This window comes from Eublepharis macularius, chromosome 9, assembly GCF_028583425.1.
Source record: "Eublepharis macularius isolate TG4126 chromosome 9, MPM_Emac_v1.0, whole genome shotgun sequence".
Lineage (NCBI taxonomy): Eukaryota > Metazoa > Chordata > Lepidosauria > Squamata > Eublepharidae > Eublepharis > Eublepharis macularius.
The window spans coordinates 39,170,319-39,191,017 of NC_072798.1; the positions used below are offsets into that span (position 1 = coordinate 39,170,319).

Below are 20,699 nucleotides of genomic sequence, written 5' to 3' on the forward strand. Positions count from 1 at the left end.
GCAGAGAGAGCTCTGAAAGAGCTGTGACTGACCCAAGGTCACCCAGCTGGCTTCAAGTGTTAATAGTGGTAATTTAAAAAAACAAGTTCTGAGTAAGCATGCATAGAGTTGAACTATTTCTCTTATAGGATTAAGTTCTACTTCAAAAAGATACATTTATTGATAACCTTTAATAAAGCTTTTGTGAGGAAACTAATCTTCAGAAATTACTCCGATGTTTGAAATGATGCTATTTAGTCTAGGGAAAGCAATTTTTAGTTTGAGGTGGGGGGAGGGTGTTGGTGGAGAAGAAATCTCCCAGCTGGCCACAGTTTCAAAGCAGAAACTGCAAATCACTTGTTGCTCAGAAATTGGACATTCTTATTTCCACCTCTGTTGTGCTGTGCCTATAACTTAAATATTGAAATTTTAATTTTACATTCAGTTTTTAATTGAAAAGAGTCCAGTAGCACCTTTAAGACTAACCAACTTTACTATAGCATAAGTTTTCAAGAATCACAGTTCTCTTCGTCAGATGCATGGAGGGCAAGAAGAAACTGGTCAGATATATAGGTGGAGAAGGGAGGAAAGAGTAGAAACCTTTCAAAACCAGAATCCAACGGGAAGCTGCTGAATTGGAATTCATATGTAAATTTGATGCAGTCAGGCTTGGACTGAATAGAGACTATGAATGGTTATCTCATTATCAGAAGTAACTGATTCCATTATCAGAAGCTACTGATTGCATCTACTCCTTCCTCCCTTCTTTCTCCACCTATATATCTGACCAGTTTCTTCCTGTCCTCCATGCATCGGACAAAGAGAACTGTGATTCTCGAAAGCTTATGTTATAGTAAAGTTGGTTAGTCTTAAAGGTGCTACTGGACTCTTTCCGATTTTGCTACTACAGACTAGCACAGCTAATGCCTCTTGAGTTTTTAATTGTTGGCCATACCTTGGCTGTTCCTGCAGGTCCTTAAAGGGACGGCCCACTCACCGAACGCTGGCAGCTTTTCCACTTCACTCCAGATGGTTTTCAAAATGGTTTTCAAAATGGTTGCAGGCTATTTGGCTTCTATTTGTTTGGCGACGAAAAAACAGAAGCCAAACAGCCTGCAACCTTTTTGAAAACATAGACGTCTGGAGTGAAGTGGAAAAACTGCCAGTGTTCAGTGAGTGGGCTGTCCCTTTAAGGACATGCAGAAATGGTCCTTGTTTCAGAGAGCTAGTGATTTGCTACTTGGTTTATGTTTTCAGTACAACTTGGACATCCTGGAGAATGTTATTTACAATGCACCCACACACACACACGCACACTACCAGTGCAATCCTAAGAACAGTTACTCAAGTCGAAGCCCATTGATTTCAGTGGTCTTGAATTGGTGTAGCTCTGCTTAAGATTGCACTGTATATCTCCTAAGTATCTTTGCATTTCAAACTTTGTGTAAATGTGCATAGACTAAATGAAAATCTTGAGGGCTAACTAAAATAGTTGTAATGCCAGCTGTTTTTGTAATGTGACTCCAGTCTTAGTAGGCTATGTGCAGATCTCCTGTATGCTCACAAGCATTTTACTTGCTGACCTGTCTTAAACCTCCTGTCTCTCCTCTTTATCTCAACAGATTAGAAGACCATTTCATAAAATGGTCATGCACTTTACTTTCCTGCTTATCTGTAGTACATTTCCTTCAGAGTCTTAACAGCCTTGCTGTGTACACTCACAAATTGCAAGATGAGTTAGTAGAAAGATTAAGGTACTTTGGGAAATACTGGACTATAACATTTAACTGCTTTGTATTTATACAAATTAGTATTGGAGAATTTTATCTTGCATTTTAGCTAAGGAAAAAAAACCCTAAAATTGCTTGCATACAAAAGAATGCATTAACCATTTATTAATACTAATAACCATTAGTATTAATAAATAAATACTATTAGAATAAAACATAACTGATTCTTTTGAAAAACCACTTGGGACACAGCTTCTATTAGACATACAGTCAGCTTCAAGTCATGATTGGTGAGTAAGCAACAAGCTGTTTCTAAGAGTGTCCAAAAATTTGTGAGTGAGCTTGCTGGGTTAAACATCATGCAGGCAATTCTATTGATAGTGTGTCATAACATTCATGGATCTGGTTGTCACTGGGTGGTGCATCTTGAACAGGGCATGCTTTGAAGATCTTAAGTGAGGGGTGGTCAGAAAGTAGATCATGATCTATCCTTAACCCACAGTTAAATCATATTGGCTCACATATGTATTGGTAGTGAAATTGGCTGCCTTTGGCATATCTTTGTATAGCATTTTTAGAATTTGAAGTTGGAATCCTGTCGTAGAACAAGTCAAATGTGCATGTGTACTTGTATGAATAAATTCTGCAGTGGATGTAGTGCAGCAGATATTGCTAATGGACTTTGACTCCTAGGAGAACCATTTTGCAGCTGCAGCCTGCTGGTAAATTATAGAACTCTAGAAAAAAGAAAAAGTGCAAGCCTGAAGACTGTAAGGTGAAGAGACATTCCTGAAATAACCATTATATGTTGAACAACAGTGTAATGGTTTCTTCATAATTTTAACATATTTTGATCTAGATAAGTATGCTAGGGTGCTGTGGTCAGTGATTTTAAATAGATACAAGAGACCATATTTGAACTCACAGTTTAATATGCAGTGGGTTTTTTCTCCCTTGGATTGAGTTCACCTGTTGTGTACATGTGACTTCACCATGGCACTTCATCAAATAGATTTGTATGAAAAGGTCCCTTTGGTCAATTTCATTTGGCCTAAGGTGTCAATACCCAGGCTTTAGGCAATGGTTGGTATAACCTACACATAGATATTGCATTGTCCCTTATCAAACAAAGGATGGGATGGAAGCTAAGCTTTCATTAGACCTTGGATTTTGAAGGCTGATGTATATCTTTAAAATATATTTGTTTTACTTACCTCAGGTTTTGCAAACATGATCATATTAAACAGTATGCTGATTTGGTGGAAGAAGTCATTCTTCCTTTCTTGCTTTGTTGTGCCAAGACTAGTATGGGTGCAGACAATATGTACTGGAGTAATGTTTCCTTGGCCTGGCGAGCTGGCTGACATCCATGTTATGTATAACAGTTATTTTCTTCAGCAGTTTGCCTAGTAGGCAGAGGTATAGTAAATATTCTTTTTTCGTTTTGAAGGAACTAACTGATGGGACAGTATAAAATTAAAAGTAGCTGTGGGTTCATTGGAGTTGACTGTCGTTTAAAGTAAATCACTTAAGGTGCATTGGATTTGGAGCTAACACATATTTTGTTTGAGCTTTTCATGATTTTAACTGCATACTTGGGGCTTTCATGGCAAATATGCACTTTTGCGTTAATTTTTGTATAGTGGTTATGAATGAATGTACTAAAATTCTGCACTGATAACTTTGGACAGCTGTTAAAGTTGTAGCAAATAAAAATAAGATTCCTATTTTTTAGTCTGTTTCTCATTAAGATTCATTTTTGGGTTACTTTCTCAGGGAAACTGTTCTATAGCTTTAGAAAAATTAGCATTTCCCACCCATTTACAGAGAAAAAAGTTGCAAGACTTGGCTCTTTGAATAGGAACTCTGCATTAGGGTAAGAAATACGGACAAAGTGTTGAGTATTCTTTAAAACAAATGAGCTTGAAAGTCTTAAATAGGGACTATGCTAATTAGGTTACAAGCTGTCTGGCCTTGCTGGATGGATCAATTTGGAGTCAATCTTCTGTAGTTTCTTCCCTCCCATAACTATGTTGGCGGGTGTGTGTGTGTGTGGAATACTAGATTGCTGGGCACCTTTCCATCTCTGTGGTACTAGTTCAGAAATGTAGCTAACTTTGTTGGCTTTCCAGTACATAAGAGAAGAAAATAGAAGATTTGACAACTGATGGGTTCCATAGGCTGCATTTGGAGCTCTAATATGTGCAAGTTCAGAAAGTAACAGATTTGCTCCTTTAAAAGCACAAATGTGAGAGAGTGAGCTAGGAGGAATTGTGGTCTTGCTGACAATAGTCCCCTTGTTTACTTCAGGATTGTTGTTAGTTTAAAAATTATCATTTTCCTTTCATTGTATCTGAACCAAAATAAGCATTGGAAAAATCCTTCAGATACAGTAAGATGCAACAAATAAATAGCATTACTCAGCTGCCAGAATCGTCAATTTATAGTTTTTGCAATATAACTAGTGTGGATGAAGGACATCAAATGATACTTCCCCTTTCTTGCTCATCAATGTGCTCACAAAGTAATTCAGTGAGAAGTGAATGGGAAATTAAAAGAAATAGAACTACCACATAGGAATGTTTGTCTTTGTTCACTCACTGTTATATGTGGTTGGCTTCAGAGGTGGATTGTCCATTTACCCCTTAAGTTATTAGCAATATGTGGCCCAAGATTGGAGTCAGCTAATAGGATTCCATAGTGCTTTCAGCTCCGTGAAGTCCTATATCTCTGCTGCACTTCAAACAGTTTTGGTTTGCAGCTTGACCTTGGAAAGTTTTTCTGTCCCACACAAGGGTGCTTTATCTACTTTATATTTTATTTATTTATATTTCAATTTATATACCGCCCATTCCCAGGGGCTCTGGGCAGTGAACAGTTTAAAATCAATAAAAACAAGAAAACAACAATACTAAAATCAATATACAAAACAATAATGAAATAAATTAACCAAATGCAATGGTGAGGAGAAAACCCCCCCCCTCGAAGGTGGGAGGCTGACATGGCACTGCCCCCTTCAACCACTGAACACCTGGTGGAACAGCTCTGTCTTACAGGCCCGGCGGAACAATAATATGTCCCGCTGGGCCTGGGTCTCCACTGACAGAGCATTCCACCAGGCTGGGGCCAGGACTGAAAAGGCCCTGGCCCTGGTTGAAGTGAGGCAAGCTTCCTTAGGGCTGGGGACCACCAGTAAACATTTATCCGCTGATCAAAGCGGTCTCCGTGGAACGTTCAGGGAGTGGCGGTCCCGAAGATATGCCAGTCCCAACCCGCTCAGGGCTTTTAAAGTAAGAACCAATACCTTGAACCTGATTCGGAATTCAACCAGAAGCCAGTGCAGCTGGCGCAGGACAGGTGTGATATGTGACTGGTAAGATATACCAGTCAGGACCCGCGCCGCTGCATTCTGGACCAGTTGCAGTTTCCGGATCAGGCCCAGGGGTAGCTCAGCATAGAGTGAGTTACAGTAAGGCTGTTCAAAAGTATTTACTATCTTAGGCTTGACTATCCTAGTGCATTTTTCAGTGAATGGAAATGAAGATTTAATTTACAATTTTCGAAGTGGATTAAAATTATTTATTCATCTAGATACAGGTTATTGACTAATGTGTTTTCTGCACCATTTCCTCTTGAGAGGGGTACTAGTCAAGTTTGTTCTCTTTTTCCTCTCATTTTTGATCTATGTCTAGAACCCCTGGCTTTTGCCATTAGATATAATAATATTCATAGCTTTGTACATAACATTTTGGAACTTAACATTATCCTATATGCAGATGATCTTTTACTGTTTATTTCAGAACTTCAATCTTCTATTCCATTCTATTCTTTAAGTGGTAAGAATGCAAAAACTGAAACTTACAATATTTGTTTATAAATATTTGATGTCAGTTAATGAATGTGATATACAGAATCTTAGAAATGAATGGAATTAGGCGTTAGATCACCCAGTTTTTCCAAAGCCAAGAGATAAGACCTTAAAAGCAGTATCCATTACTGCTACGGATATTAAGCTGTGACTTATTCAGCAAAAAAAATATGTTTAGGATATATTGGACACCACAGCTCCTTTTTAGTAAAGTGTCTGGTTGCAGGCACTGTAGATCACAGATCACATCTCTTAAAAATAAGCTCTGGCTATGCCCAGTTATTGAACCTTTGGGAGGAAGTTAGTACTCATATTAATTTTGTATTGGAATACCCACTGATCTTTGTTTATATACTTTTAAATTGCCAGCTTGTATCCTGATGGTCAACAAAATGGACCCTCTGTGCCCTTACTGTAGCTAAAAGACTTGTATTACAGCATTGGTGAGACAGATGCCCACCTCTCATAATTCAGCAGATGGAGGACCTTACAGCTTTATCTGAACTTTATTTGAACATATGGCATAAAGACAGCTGTGGAAGGACTTATTTTTATATATTTGGAAACCCTTTTCACTATTGTTATGTTTGTTATGTATTAGGCTTACTTTTATTTTATTTTAAAATAAAAAGATTTAATTTTAATAAATTTAATGTTTTAAACTTTTTACAATTAATAAAGATTATTTAAATAGATCTCTAGAACTAATTTCTGTGAAGACTCAGACAACTCTAAACTTTCCACTTCTTTATTGGATCTTGAAAGATATTCAAAGTAGGAGTGCATCCCCTTGTTAACTTTTTGCATTTCCCTGGTGCTTCATTTTTAGTGTACAGCACTTCCACCTGTGGAATGAGGACACTATGGGTTTCTAGCCTATACCCCCCCTCATATCCCCAGTTTCATAGTGTTCATGTGTCCAGTGCCCTGGCCTGGATTCCCTACCAGGGGTTGGCTTTGCAGCCCTCACGTCCCACAACACTATCAGTTGTATTAGTCGTTCAGACTCCCAGAGAAATACGATGTAGCTAATTATCACTCAGTCACTAATATATCCTTTCTGGGCAAAGTGGTTGAGAGCAATAGCTAACGAACTCCAGGCCTTCTTGGACAACTCTGGCGGTTTGGTCCCTTTTCAGTCTGGTTTTAGACCAGGGTATGAGACAGAGACTGCTCTGGAGGCTCATGTTGATTACCTCCACCTGATTGTAGACGAAGGCCATGCTTCATTGTTCCTCCTCCAGGATCTGTTCATAGCCTTCAACACAGTAGGCCACACCATCCTGCTGAGGCATTTGGAAGCAGAAGTAGGTATCAGAGGATGTGCCCTGGTCTGGTTTAAATAGTTTCTCATGGGATAACTCAAAGAGCTATTGGAGACCAGTTATCCTCAGAATGAGAATTTATTGTGGGGAGTTCTACAAGGCGCAATCTTATTCTCCCCATGTTATTCAACCTCTATGTAAAGCTTTTAGGAAAAGTCATCTATAGCTATGAGATTGGATGCCATCAATATGTAGATGACACCCAGCTCTGTATCTCATTATCCAAATCCCCTGGTGATGTAGTAGAGATATTGAGTCACTGCTTGACAGCTGTTGTCAGTTGGCTGAAAGCAAAGAAATTGAAATTGAACCCAGACACTATGGAAGTGATGCTGGTTGGAAAATCAAAGAACTTGAAGGACATTGTGCTTCCAACCTTTGATGGGTTCAGTTGACCCTGGCTGACTCAGTTAAGAGCCTAGGGATTTGACTAGACCCAGTGCTGCTGCTAGAGAAGCAAGTAAATGCAGTTGCAAAGAAGAGCTTCTCACAACTCAGACTAGCCTAGAAGATGGCCCCCTACCTTAACACAGCTGATCTGGCCATCTGGATTCATGGCACAGTAATTATGAGACTAGGCTACCGTAATGCACTTTATGTAGGTCTCCCCTCAAAGTAGACTTGGAGACTCCAGCTGGTGCAGAACGCTGCAGTTCATTTACTCTCCGGAGCTAGATGGAGCATGTATATCACTCCCATTCTGCAGTCACTCCATTGGCTTCCAATCAGTTACCAAGCTCAATTCAAGGCCATGGCTTTCACATTCAAAGCCATATGTGGCCTGGTCGCTCATATTTTTGTGCAGCCACCTTTCCCCCTATGTTCCTCCACAGCAGCTTCACTCATCTGGACAGGACCTTTTACAGATACCACCCTGAAGTTGAGCAAAATCGGCAGCTGTCCACACATGCACTTTTTTTGTGGTCTCCATTTTATGGAACGGCCTGCCTGGGATGATCTGGAAAGCACCCGCTCCCCTGGCTTTCCGCAAGCTATGAAAACTGAATTATTCAGGAAGGCTTTATACCCAGATTATAGAGGTGTGTTGTAAGAAGTAGCTCAGAGAGATGAATTGATAGGGATAGGGACTATACAATACTCTGTTGGGTACTGTCTGCTGATTTAGACATGCTCCTACCACATTGGCGAACTTGCCATGTAAATTTTTATGCTTTATTTTAGAAAGATTTCAAGTTTGTGCTCAGCTTTGTTTGTTTTTCAAATTTTCTGCTACCATACCCTATTGTATGTCTGTCACTGAATGTCCTGATTGCTGTTGATTATTGTAGTTTGCTCAGTGAATGTCCTAGCTGTTCATTATATTGTATTTTCACTTGCATTGTATAATCTGCCTTGGATCTCAGTTAGAAAGGCAGACTATAAATCAATCGATCGATCGATCAATCCCCTGGGAACTTCTGACATTGACACAGACATTGCATTCCTATTTCTTCAGAGATGTGAAAACCTGGGGGGAGGAATGTGGAGGGTGCACGTGTGTTTTTTTCTTCAAGGACTTTTTTCAGTTTTTCTAATGCAAAAATTTCAGGGAGCACTGAAGGGAAAATCTTTGAAATGCTTTCTCTTTTAGAATAAGTAAATTTTTCTCATGCTCAAAATGAATAGCATGAAAAGATCAAAGATCTTGAGGATTTTCTTCGTTTTTTCCAGTGGAAAAATTGGGAAATTTGGGAGAGCAGTGAAAAAGTTATACTGTAAACTTATAAAACACTTTATTTAAATGTAAATAATATTGGCAAGAATTAATATACTGTTATGTGTTCAATGATAACACATTATTAAAGAGTTTTCACTGTTACAAGGTTTAGCTTAATATCCAAACATGTTGGTAGTCCTATTGTGATTCTCTTGAGAGAGTTGCTGTTCATATATGCTTTCTTTTGTTTCTAACTGCAGAATTTGTTTTCTAGCTTTTCTTCTTTCAGTCCCCGCCCCCCTCAGATAGCAAACATTAAACATACAGGGGCTACAGTATCATAGGGTGCAACAGTTTGCAGCTCTTTCTCAAGTGCTGGATATACTTGCGATTTTTCTTATGGGAAATGAAGATTTTTGTAACTTCTAAATTACACAAATATGCCAACCAATACAATTTATATGCTAAATTATAAATTATGTATTTTATGTGGCAGTCAGTTAAAAATAGGATTGATAGTAAACTAATTATTGCATCTAATTCAGTGTTTCTCAAAATGTCTGGGTTTTTTCTGGGGGGAAAAGGCAAACTGTTTTTCTCTTGGCTTCTAAATTTCCAGAAACTTTACATCTTTATATTTCTTCCTTTCATATTTTACCAGTAACACACAACAAATTTAATAGGCAGGAAACTCATTCTGATTCTGTATAATTCATGTGTTCCATGTAAGGGTTCTATGATTGCTATCAAATGAATGCTTTTTAGTCACTCAGCCAGGAAATAGTAACGGAATCTCCGCAACAGAAAAGAAGAGACAGCATATTTACACCAACATTTCTGACCTTTCTTTGCATTACTTAGATCCAGATATAGATGGACATGGATTGTGGATATCCATGTTGAATGCATTCTGATGAATTCAAAAGCTTGCGCACTATTTTGTGATATTTTGGTTGGTAGTCTTACAGTAGTACACAACTTTGGAATCTAGAAACAAAGTCACAAGTGTGCTACTTGGATGCAAGGCATTTGTAATGCCTCAACGTGTGTGTATATATGGGTGAAATCACACCTGTCCGTACACTCACATTTTCGATGGTGGTCCCTCACCTTATGGAATGGCCTGCCTGAAGAGGTCATGAAACCTCCCACTCTCCTGTTTTTCTGCAAACTAGGTAAAATTAAATTATCCGAGAGGGTCTTTTGTACACAGGTAATAGGGCTGTGTGGTAAGGAAACTGTTCAAAGAGGTGTTTTGGTTAAAGGAATAAGGACTGTCAACTATACTACTGTGTTCTGTCTGTTGCTATAAGTTTGAACCATGTCAAATTGATTGTTTTGCTTTAGCATTGTTTCAGCTCGATATCAGATTTCAGCTTGTTTTCAAATTTCTGTAACCCATTCCCTATTGCAATGTTTACTGAATGTCCCTGCTGTTGATTGTATTGACTTATACTGTGTAATCTGCCTTAAGTTTCAGTGAGAAAGGTGGGCTCTCAATAACATAAATATATAAAGAATTTATCATTGCGAAATTACGATATTTACTGTTATAAAGTTGCCAGTCTCTGCACTCAAGATTTGGTGTTGCAGAAAAGCAAGTTAGAGCCAAATGTTGATAATGGAGAATTTTTCGTATTCAGCTGTGATCAGTCATTTTACAACTGTGATGAAGCACTTTATCATTTAGTCACACTAAATAAATAGCTAGGTGCTTTAAATCTCATGATATTCAAAGCATTACAGCATGATAGTTTCTCTTAGAGCAGAAAATGTGTTTAATTCTTGGAGGTTATTCTTACTTTACTTTAATTATTAGGGCTTGGATCCAGTGTCAGCAGAAGAAATGTGGATTTTGCCTGCATTGACAACCGCCCCGCTCCCCAGTCATTCCTGACTTCCAAAATATTATTCCTGAGTCTGGGAGACCCATATGAGCAAACAGTCACTCAAGCCAGTGGGCTACAATGGTTAAGGAGGAAGGGAGCAAAATTGCCCCTTCTCCCTCTTCCATCAGCAGGCCTGCACTTATGAGAGGCAATTTCATTCTTTTTGCCCTCCTTAGTGTCCCCCCAACCCTTATAGCTGTTTATCTGCATGTATCTGTATCATTTTTCTTGAGGTCAGAAGGAACTGCTGAGGAAAGGAGAATATGGGTGAAATCAGTATCTGCTGATTCTGCTGGTGCACTTCTAGATCCAAGCCTTAGTCTTGGGTTTTGGCTATTTACACAGTGGTACAGCTTAAGATGACCTTGTCCTTAAGTAACATTGTAAATTTCCCAGCATACAATCAGCGCGTAATGCTTGCAGTTAGTCTCTAAACTTCAACTTTACTCTCTGGTCATAAAGGCAATCAGATGTAAAGTAGCAAAATACATACAATGGCTTACATTATCACAGAAATGGAACCATGGACCTTACACAATACATTATGAATTCTAAAGCGTGTGTTGATAATGTATGGTGCAGCTCACAAAGGCATGCTTTTTTTAAAAAGTGTCTAAGATTGGGATAGTTAAGTATTGGCTGCCTAAATGCTGTGACGCATCACTATGTGGCTCTCTTGAATTTTAGACAAGGTATAGAGTAGAAAAAATACCTGCAAGGATTTTTAGAATGTACTGCATCTTCTGGTGAGATAACAGTTTTAGAAAGAAACCGGCTGCATCAGCTCTCAGTCCTGCGTGCTGATAGATTCTTTGGATTTAGGTGTATTGTAGAATTCAGAGCCACTTTTAGCTGCATTCAGAAATTTGTTCATAGTTTGATTTCAGATCATAGTGGATAATCTTGCAATTAATTAAAATGTTTTACAGAATATAATATAACTGGTGTCATAGGGTTTTTGTATGTCTTTTGGGGGGCATATAAAATGTTCACAGGAGTATATAATTTTGTATTTTAAACTTTTAATAGAGAGAAGGAGCAAGAAAAGGAAGAACAGTTAATGGAAGACAAGAAAAGAAAGAAAGAGGATAAAAAAAAGAAAGAATCTACTCAGAAGGTAGGCCAAGTGTTTGATTTCCAAATTTAAGGGCATTCATTTGTTTATATTTTAATATTGAGCATAAGCCAGTAGTGTAAAAAACCTCCCTGTCCCACAGGGTTGTTTTTGTATAGGGATCAGAAACAAAACACTCAAACCTGGAAAATGAATCCTCAGTTCCAGAGTAGCAATGCCACCACCAGCCTCTTTGAATAACTCTCAACTTGAGACCAAGAGGCAAGTTCCAAGTCCTACAGGGTTTAAGCAGAATAGAAGTCAGCCCTACAAAGCAGGATACTTTGCAGTCTGAATTACACAAAACAGTTACTTGGATAGCTATGGCAAGTTGGCCAAGTTGTGGGATTCAGATTGAAGCAAACCCAAATAACTCCACAAAGATATAATTAATAAAGTTTATTAAAAGAAGTGCAAGGAAATACAAATCATAGCAGTGTGCAAAACAGGAGAAGAAAATAATAAGCTAAATAATGAAGTTAGCAATCATGGTAAAGGCTTTCAATCCTAAACCAGATGTTACCTTTCAGCTAGGTCACAAAAGTCCAGGCAAGTTTTCAGCCTCTCGAGTCCAGAGAACAAAGATAACATGGCGTATAGTTATAGGCTTCCACCAGAAACCATCAGAGCAAGATTAGCATCCAGAGACAAAGGTCTGATCCCTAGCCAGAATCTGTTCCATAGGAAGGATAAAACTAGAATAAGGGTTCAAGCTTTAAGGCTTTCTTCCTGCAATGTGGCCCGACCAATAAGTGAAAGGCTCATCCTGTGATGACAGGCCGCTGCAGTCAACATGTCCTTGTAGGTGGGAGCAAATCACTTCATCCCCAGAGTACTATGCATTAATGAAATGGAACTCCCTTCAATGTTCTGGCCTTGAAGTTCCTCTGATCTTGCACCTGTGCTAGTTCCATCTCTTTCCCTTATCTATCTGGGAACTTGCAGTATCATCCTGGCTGCACTTTCCCAGGGAAAGCTTCCTTTTGCTTCTAATTAACATTTAACTAGGCCGAAAAGCCTGAACCAAAGTGCAAATAGGCCAAAAAACAGACTAGGCATAGTCAGTTTCTTGACAAGTACTTCTTTAATAGACCATCTAGTTGATACTTCTGTTTCCTTGCTAGTGCTTGCTACACCTCCCCTATGATGCTGCATGTACACATCAGCTTCCTTTTCTTCTATTCAAAAAGGCTTGTTAGGTCTTGGATGCTAGAGTAGGAAGAAACTCCTTAATTGTGCATGCAGTCAAGTCAGCCGTTTAAACCCATATCAGTGCTGATCCAGGCATACTTTCATCTGGTTCATTCTGCATAATTTACCACTTCAGCACAAAATTGGTAGCATTTCCTGCTTCTCTTTGGGATGCAGGTAAACAGCAAATTAAATCAAGCTTATGAAAAGCCAGTTTAGGATTCTTCCTGTTCCTAGGGTGCCATCTACGTTTATAAACATTGGACTCTTTGTACTGGTCATTTCCTTTGTTGAGTACATGGATATAACCTGTTTGGACAGGTCCCTAAGCTGCTGTGGCAGAGATCCAGGAGTTAGTGGTTTATATCTTTCATAAATCTGAACGTAGAAGTCATAATTCTGTTCATAAAAATGTGCTTCAAAATAATTTGGGATCCAGCTCTTAGTACACAGTAGCTTGGATGAAATATATGTGCGTGGGTGTTGATCTAAGGGAGTTACCTTGATTAAATTCAAAGATGCTAGCTGTAGCCTTCCTAAACAGGTACAGTGAACAGAATTGAGAAGGGGAAGAAAAAAGTTTTTGTTCAAGAATGTTGATAATTTTCAGTTTGCTACATAGTATCTTTGTCCGGCGTTTCACAAGAACTGCAGAAAATACAACGAAAAATGTGCGTCACAGATGTTCTCACTAGTTCAAAGTTGGTTACAAAATTATTGCTCTCACTAGAAGTTACTATACTCCCAGCAAAAGAGCAGAAGATTACTGTATCAAACAGCTCTTCAGAAGGATTCAGCAACTGAGTAACATTTGAGAATTCTATATGGGGTAGAAACAAGTTACTGCAGAAATATTTAGAGGCTGCCAAATGTGGGAGAAGTTGACCTGAACCTGTGGGAAAAGTTGACCTAAACATGTTTTTCCTCAACAGGCTAATCTTTTCATAATTGCTTCCAGGGGATATTGTACACGGACATTATAATAAAGACATACCCTGTAGATTGGCAGGGCATTGTGAATTTAGAACATTATGGTTGAAATTCCAATTCATTTTCAGACATAAATTAGTGCTGTATTAGGATGTTTTTACTGCTCTTGTTTGTGCTAAAATATATGAAGAATCTCTGGGACAGATTTAATTTGTGAATCTTTTGGAATACATGGGAGAAAGTGGTGATCAGATGTTGAATCAAAATAAGGGAAACTTTAATGTGAATTATTATCCTTTAGTGGTGTCAAGGCTTTCTTTAGAAAGCATTTTCACATTAATCCAAGGGGAAGAGCCAAGTTTTTGCACATTCATCTAAGAGGAATAACTTCTTACCCTCCTAAAAAAACCTTAATTGAATAGAGTTCATAATAGATCCTAAGCCCTAATGAAAAGAAATGCAGATACGGCAACCTGTCACCATACGGTGGAGCAGATGAGGATAAACTCATGAAACTGAACAGCATTTCTGTCTGTCAAGTTATTTTACAAAATTTGTGAGTCACTTGGGGTGATCTGCACTGTATAACTCAGTGACAGATAGAATGCCATCTTGATGCCACTGAAAAGGGGGTTTCTTATCTGAAAGTCTAATGGCCATTCTTCATAATGTAGAAATCTTATTTCTTCCCCTGAACGGTGTTCCCAGCTGGATCAGAAGTTCTGATTGAGCTAGCTTTCTCTGTGATATTCATCAATAGCAATGTCTGTAGAAGTATCATGCAGTATCTAAAAAGGAGTGATATCTACATAGTCACTGCAAAATCTCTCATCACAGGCCTCCCCTCAAAAGCTGTTTGAAATCTCTGCTCTTCTGAAGGAAATACCATTAATAATTACTTTCCCAAGGCCTTTGATATGCCAAAACAATGCAGTCCTAAGCCATGCATACTAAGTAGTTGCACAGTAGTTGTAGAGATTTTTTGGCTAATGAGTTCATCGTCGGTCTTCCTGTGCAGTCCCACATGGGACTGTGTACACGCAGGCCTGCCAATATCGGAGATTTTCTAGCTTAGTATCACTAGGGAGTGCTCTCGCCACTTAGCGTGCCTGCACGGCCGTCCTTTCCCGCCAAAAACGGCCCCTTAAGTATGCAGAGCGCCCCCGATACCCTCAGTTCTTCTTTCACCGCTGGTGCAGGTGGTTCTAGCTGCTCTTGTCTTTACAATATGTACCTACCTTACTCTTCTTACTGTATGCTATGTCGGAGAAGGCCTTGTTTAAGAAATGTGTCTCCTGTAAAGGAAGAATGACACGATCAGATGGCCACTCGTCTTGTCTTTTTTGCCTGGGTGAAATGCACAGCACCCAAACGTGCAAAGTCTGTTGTGTGTTTACCTCCAAAGCGAGGGCTGAGTGGGCAGATAGGCTCCATGCATGGCTCTGGAAGAGGGCTATGGCTGCTACTGACCCTCTGATGAAGGCGAAAGTGCCCGCCTTGACCGGCATGCCTGATCGACCAGACCCCAAATAATAGTGGGTCTAAGACACTGCGTCCCCGCTCATCTCCGACTGCTTCAGCATCGAGGGCCCCGTCAGAACCATCCTCGGAGCAGAGGGCTGCTAGCGTTCGAGACCCTGTGGATCAGATTCCTCCTTCGGATCCAGCCCCCTTGGTTCCTGGAACCCCACAGAGTTGCGCCTCATCGTCTGCAGCTGCATTGACTTCTTTACCTGCGCGGCCTGTTCCATCTCCTCGGAGTTGAATGTCTTCACCCCAGAACCGGGAGGAGAATTCCTCGGGGTTGGCCGACCATCCCACTGCTTCCGGGCGCGAGTCTTCCTCTGGGCCTGAACCTAAGAAAAAGAAGAAAAAATGTAAGTCCAAATAAATAAAGTCCCTACCGGAACGACCATGGTAGGTTCCGATGTCGGATCTGAGCTGCCTGTGAAGAAATGCAAGGATCAGGGTCATCATGTGGTGAACTGTAGCACTTCTCGGTCTTCGGGAGAATGGATTGGTGAGAAGGTCATCGTGCTTGATGCACCTCCAACTCCAAGAGGCTCCAGGTCTCCTTCCCTCAGATCGTGGGAAACTCGTTCATCTATTGAGGAAGGGAGATGAGGAGATGAGGAGATGAGTTGCGAGTCATAGTGAGTGGTATACCCGGACTCAATCCTTTCGGGGAGACTCACCTTACACCCTGGATACGGGCCGCTTCTATATGGATGTTCTGCCTTGGGGCCGCTCCCCCTTTCCACATATGAGCAGGCATTCCTTTGAAAATACTAGGATGGCCTACCAGCTGTCTGAGACCGAGTCAGAGTGTGACCTGTATCGGAGCCGGAGTAGTCCCAGACATCTCCAGACAAAGCGATTGGGGCTTTCAAGGATAACCCTCCAACTGAGGACTTTCAGGCTTACATAGATCTGTTGGTTCGTATGGCGAGAGTGTTGGAAATCGATGTCTGATCGTTGGAACCAAAGACTAAGGACAAGATCCTGAAACACATATATGCAGGATCTGCCTCCAATGTGACCTTCCCCATAATTGAGGGGTTTGTTGAGACACTGAACAATCTCAATCTCAAGACAGCATCTGCTCCACCGACCAACGGGAAGTATGAAGGCCTTTACACTATGTTCTATCTGAACAAGCAGAAGGGCATAGCATCAGAGACGATTTGCAGAGAAACAATGACATATGGACCTGTGCTCTAGACCATTCCATGTGGTTGCAAGCTCTTCACATCCCAGGTGTACACAATACACTGGCAGACCAGTTAAGCAGATTGGGGGGAGACAATTACGAGTGGTCCTTAAAAGGCTCCTATTTAGACCCAATTTTCGTGAAGTGAAATAGACCTTTTTGCCTCCGAAGACAATTGAAAGCTAGATTGATTTTGTTTGAGAGGCCACGAATCGCTAGGAGACGCCTTTCAGTTCCATTGGTCGACCTGTCTTTATTACATCTTTCCCTCCATCCCATTGTTGATGTGGGTGGTCAGCAAGATTCAGGTGGAAGGGACGTCTGCTATAGTAATGGCTCCTTTTTGGCTGAGGCAACCGTGGTTTCACGGGCTGATGTGGCTACAGACTCAATTTCTCCCCTTACTGAAGAGACCAGACCTGCTGTCATGGAACGGAGTGTATCATCTCAACATTGACACACTCAGACTGACAGCATGGTTGATTCTACAGGAGTATCCTTTTCAGCTGGTGTAGCTGATGTCATCCAAAATGCCAGGAGAGTGTCTACCCGCCAATCTTACAGTCTCAAATGGGACAAATTCAGGTAGTGGGCGGCACACAAGGTTCTGGACCCTATGAGTTGTCCTCTTTCAGATATTTTGGAATTTTTGTTGAGTTTGAAACATGGTGGACTCTCTAACTCTTCTGTTAAGGTTTATTTGGCTGCTCTTTCAGCCTTCCACCCTCATATTGACCGGAAGACATTTTTTTCCCACTCGGCCTCCAAGTTGTTCCTAAAGGGACTTAATAACCTGTTTCCTCCAGTCACTTCTATTGTACCACAGTGGCCCCTACCCTTAGTGTTGGCCAGGATTATCGCTAGACCTTTTGAACCCTTAGCTACATGTCATGTACGTTATTTGTCAATGAAAGTGGCCTTTTTGGTGGCTATTACTTTGGCACGGAGGATGGGGGAATTAGCTGCTCTTTGTGCAGATCCTCCTTATTTAAAAATCCACCCCGAAAAGGTGGTGTTGAGACTTAAACTAAGCTTCTTGCCCAAGGTAGTGTTGAAATTCCACCTAGCCCAGGAACTCACATTACCTGTATTTTTTAGGGACCGTTAGACAGAGGCTGAACACGCCCTCCATATGTTAGATGTGCGAAAGGCACTTTTGTTTTATTTGGACAGGACAAAGCCCTTTCGAGTAGATTCTCAGCTTTTTGTTTGCTTTTCGAGTCCCAAGAAAGGGAGAAAAGCGAGTTCACAGACCTTAGCTAGATGGGTTGTTCAGGCGACTTTGTTATGTTATAAGACAACTAACTTGCCTTGTCCTTTGGAGGTTCATGCTCATTCCACTAGGTCACAAGCTTCATCTGCAGCACTGCTGAAGGGTGTACCGATTCAGGATATCTACAGAACTGTGACATGGGCCTCTGCTGATACCTTTGTGAAGCATTATGTCCTGGACATCCTGGACAGGAAGGAGATGTCAGTGAGCACGGCAGGTCTCCAGTCTGTTTTCCTCTGATGACTTCACTTTTTCCACCTCCCAGGTAATTTAGCTCGTTAATCTCCCATGTGGGACTGCACAGGAAGACCGATGATGAAAAACAGTGTTGCTTACCTGTAACTGTTGTTCATCTAGGTCTTCTGTGCAGGCACACATACCCTCCCTCCTTCCCCGCTGATGCTTTTGACTGTTTCTGGGCACGGTGGCGGCAGAGGACTGAGGGTATTGGGGGCGCTCCGCCTACTTAAGGGGCCGTTTTTGGCGGGAAAGGACGGCTGCGCAGATGCGCTAAGTGGCAAGAGCGCCCCCTAGTGATATTAAGCTAGAAAATCTCCGATATCGGCAGGCCTACACATGCACAGTCCCATGTGTGCCTGCACAGAAGACCTAGATGAACAACAGTTACAGGTAAGCAACACTGTTTATATATTTGATTTAGATAGACAGTAACTCACAACATTTGCAAAGGACAGGTGCACATTCTCTTCCTCTAAACATGTATACCAGCCATTCTTGCCTTCTGCACAGCTGCAAGACTCCTTTGCTCTTCAGCCATGTTGATTGTTTATTTGGGATACATCTGTACAGCCTTTCTATATTGGGTCCTCAAGGATGTCTAGAAAGTTTACTAACATCAATCAACATACAATTAAAAAAATAAAATTTAAAATTACCTTAAAACTATTAAATGAAGCCATCAGTCATCTCAGACACCATAGAACATCAAACCCCACCCAGGTGAGCCCAATCTGACTCCAAGGCTTTTTCCCCGGGCCTCCATATCTTTACTGGTTCTATTCCAGAATAATTCATAATTTTTCAGCTCCTGTGCTCCCCAATAATAGAGTTCTAAACTACCTAGGTTCAAACACTTCAGCCATCCTTCATAGTAAAGATATTTTATCTTCTTGAACATTTTGCTTGCCCTTTATTGCACCGTTTCCAGTACCCTTCCAAGATTTGGCCTGTTATGTTCTAATGGCCTTAAGCAGCTTGCTGCTAAAAAGGTAGGGGACTGCCTGGAATAGATGTGTCAGACTCATCTCAGCCATTTCTTCTTTAGATAGCTGTCTCTCTGGGAGAGAGGGAGAACTCTGGTGCTAAGGAGCAGCCAGAGCTTTGTCTTCCCTGTGGCCCAGGAATCAGCCAAGCTAAGCTAATTTTCACTAGTCAAGTCAAGTCAAATTTATTATTACAGTCTGCGACCAGTACATATAAAAACCATTTGCAAATCAGTTTAAAAACAGTTGAGACTGGATACAGGGGAAGAACGATGAATAAATATAAGAGTAAAAAAATAAGATCATCATAAATTAGTTGTTTAAAAGGTTAAAATACATTCAGTCTGCCTTATGCGATTTACGTTGCTTGTAGACCTGGGCACAGAATCTTGCTACTTGACGTGTTGTCTGGTGAGTCCAGTCAGACAAAAGATAATCAAGTTTGATTTTATTTGACCTTCCAGGGAATCTTTCTACTAATGGACTGATGGTTTCCGCTTTAATTTTACTATGACTTGGGCAGTTAAAGAAGATGTGCTCCAGTGAGTCAATTTCTCTTAGGGGACAGGAGCAAAGCCTAAGAGAGTAAGGGACAGCTTTAAACTTTCTTTCCAGAACGGCAGAGGGTAGAGTCGAACTTCTAGCAATTTTCACTAGTGTTCTTCACTAATGAGTTCGCTGGAACATTTGTAAGAGTGGGACATTCTTCCCTAACTCAGTGGTTTTCAAGCTTTTTGAAATGAACTCACTTCTGAACTTTTCATGATCCACTTGTAACTCTACTGTAGTTCTCCCTTTCCACATTAAAACACAGAACTCTTTAGTTAATACTGAAAAAGTTTGCTTTACTTCTCATGTTTATTACTTATATAAATACATTGATTACTTAGCAAAAGGCTGTATTTCTTGGACATTTCTCAGATTATGCAGAAGCAAACCCAAATTTGCCATTGAGCCTCCCAGAGTCTCCCTGCAGCTCATACTGTTCCTCCTCCCTCTTGACCTCACAGCCCACATACAAGAGAGTTGTGACCGCCTATTGAGTCCTGACAGTTAGAGAACAGCTGGCCTAACTAATACACCCTGTTTTATTGTTTTCCTCACTCACTGAAAAGGGTACCCTAGAATAAACCAAGCAGAAAGAAGCCAGATGAACCTTCTGTTTGAGGCATTTGAGGAGCAGGAATTCGGCAGGCACATATTAATGCTTGTGTTTTGTGTGGCCTTTTTAATGTTTATGTTTGGATTTGGGGTGCTAGTCTTGTAGTTTTTTGAGCTCTGCTTATGTGCTATTTTGGACTGGCATTTGACTATAGCCCATTTCAGATGATTCCTGGCAAAACCTACTGAGCTGTTGATAACTCTTCTAGGGCTTTATGACTAAAATGCAAAGAGCATATTTGTTAGTGGGAGCCCTGTTTTAGTTTGTTTTGTATGATTTGAAGAAAAGAGGAACATGTCTCTGTGTTCCCATTGTACAAGAGAGATTGGGTTAGGTTGCTGCAAACAAATTCACATTGTACTTTCATTATTATAGACTGCAACTCTGCACCAACTAGAATTAGGGACTGGCTCAGCAAATTCTTTTAAGAGGTATCCGGAAACATGACACATGATGATCATAGGGATTTCGCTTTATTATGGAGAAGTGCTTGTGATTGGCAGGTTCAAAATTATATAGCTGCATGTTCCAAAACATAGGATGTCAGGGGCATATTTGACTGCACTGTAAGTGGAAATCTTACATAGTAGGGCAGACATTTACATTTTTAGTTTCGTTCCAATTAATCTGTGTCTGAAATTGTCAGTA

General features: G+C 40.5%; 1 protein-coding gene across 2 annotated transcripts in view; it reads left to right on the top strand.

Moving 5' to 3' along the window:
- The window catches only part of TNRC6B (trinucleotide repeat containing adaptor 6B), a 161,516-nt gene that overhangs the window by 76,880 nt on the left and 63,937 nt on the right, over window positions 1-20,699 (top strand). For both annotated transcript variants that reach the window (XM_054989153.1, XM_054989154.1), the window contains one exon: window positions 11,478-11,565. In XM_054989153.1, the coding sequence (XP_054845128.1) occupies window positions 11,478-11,565 (88 nt within the window). The remainder of the gene's footprint in view (window positions 1-11,477; window positions 11,566-20,699) is intronic.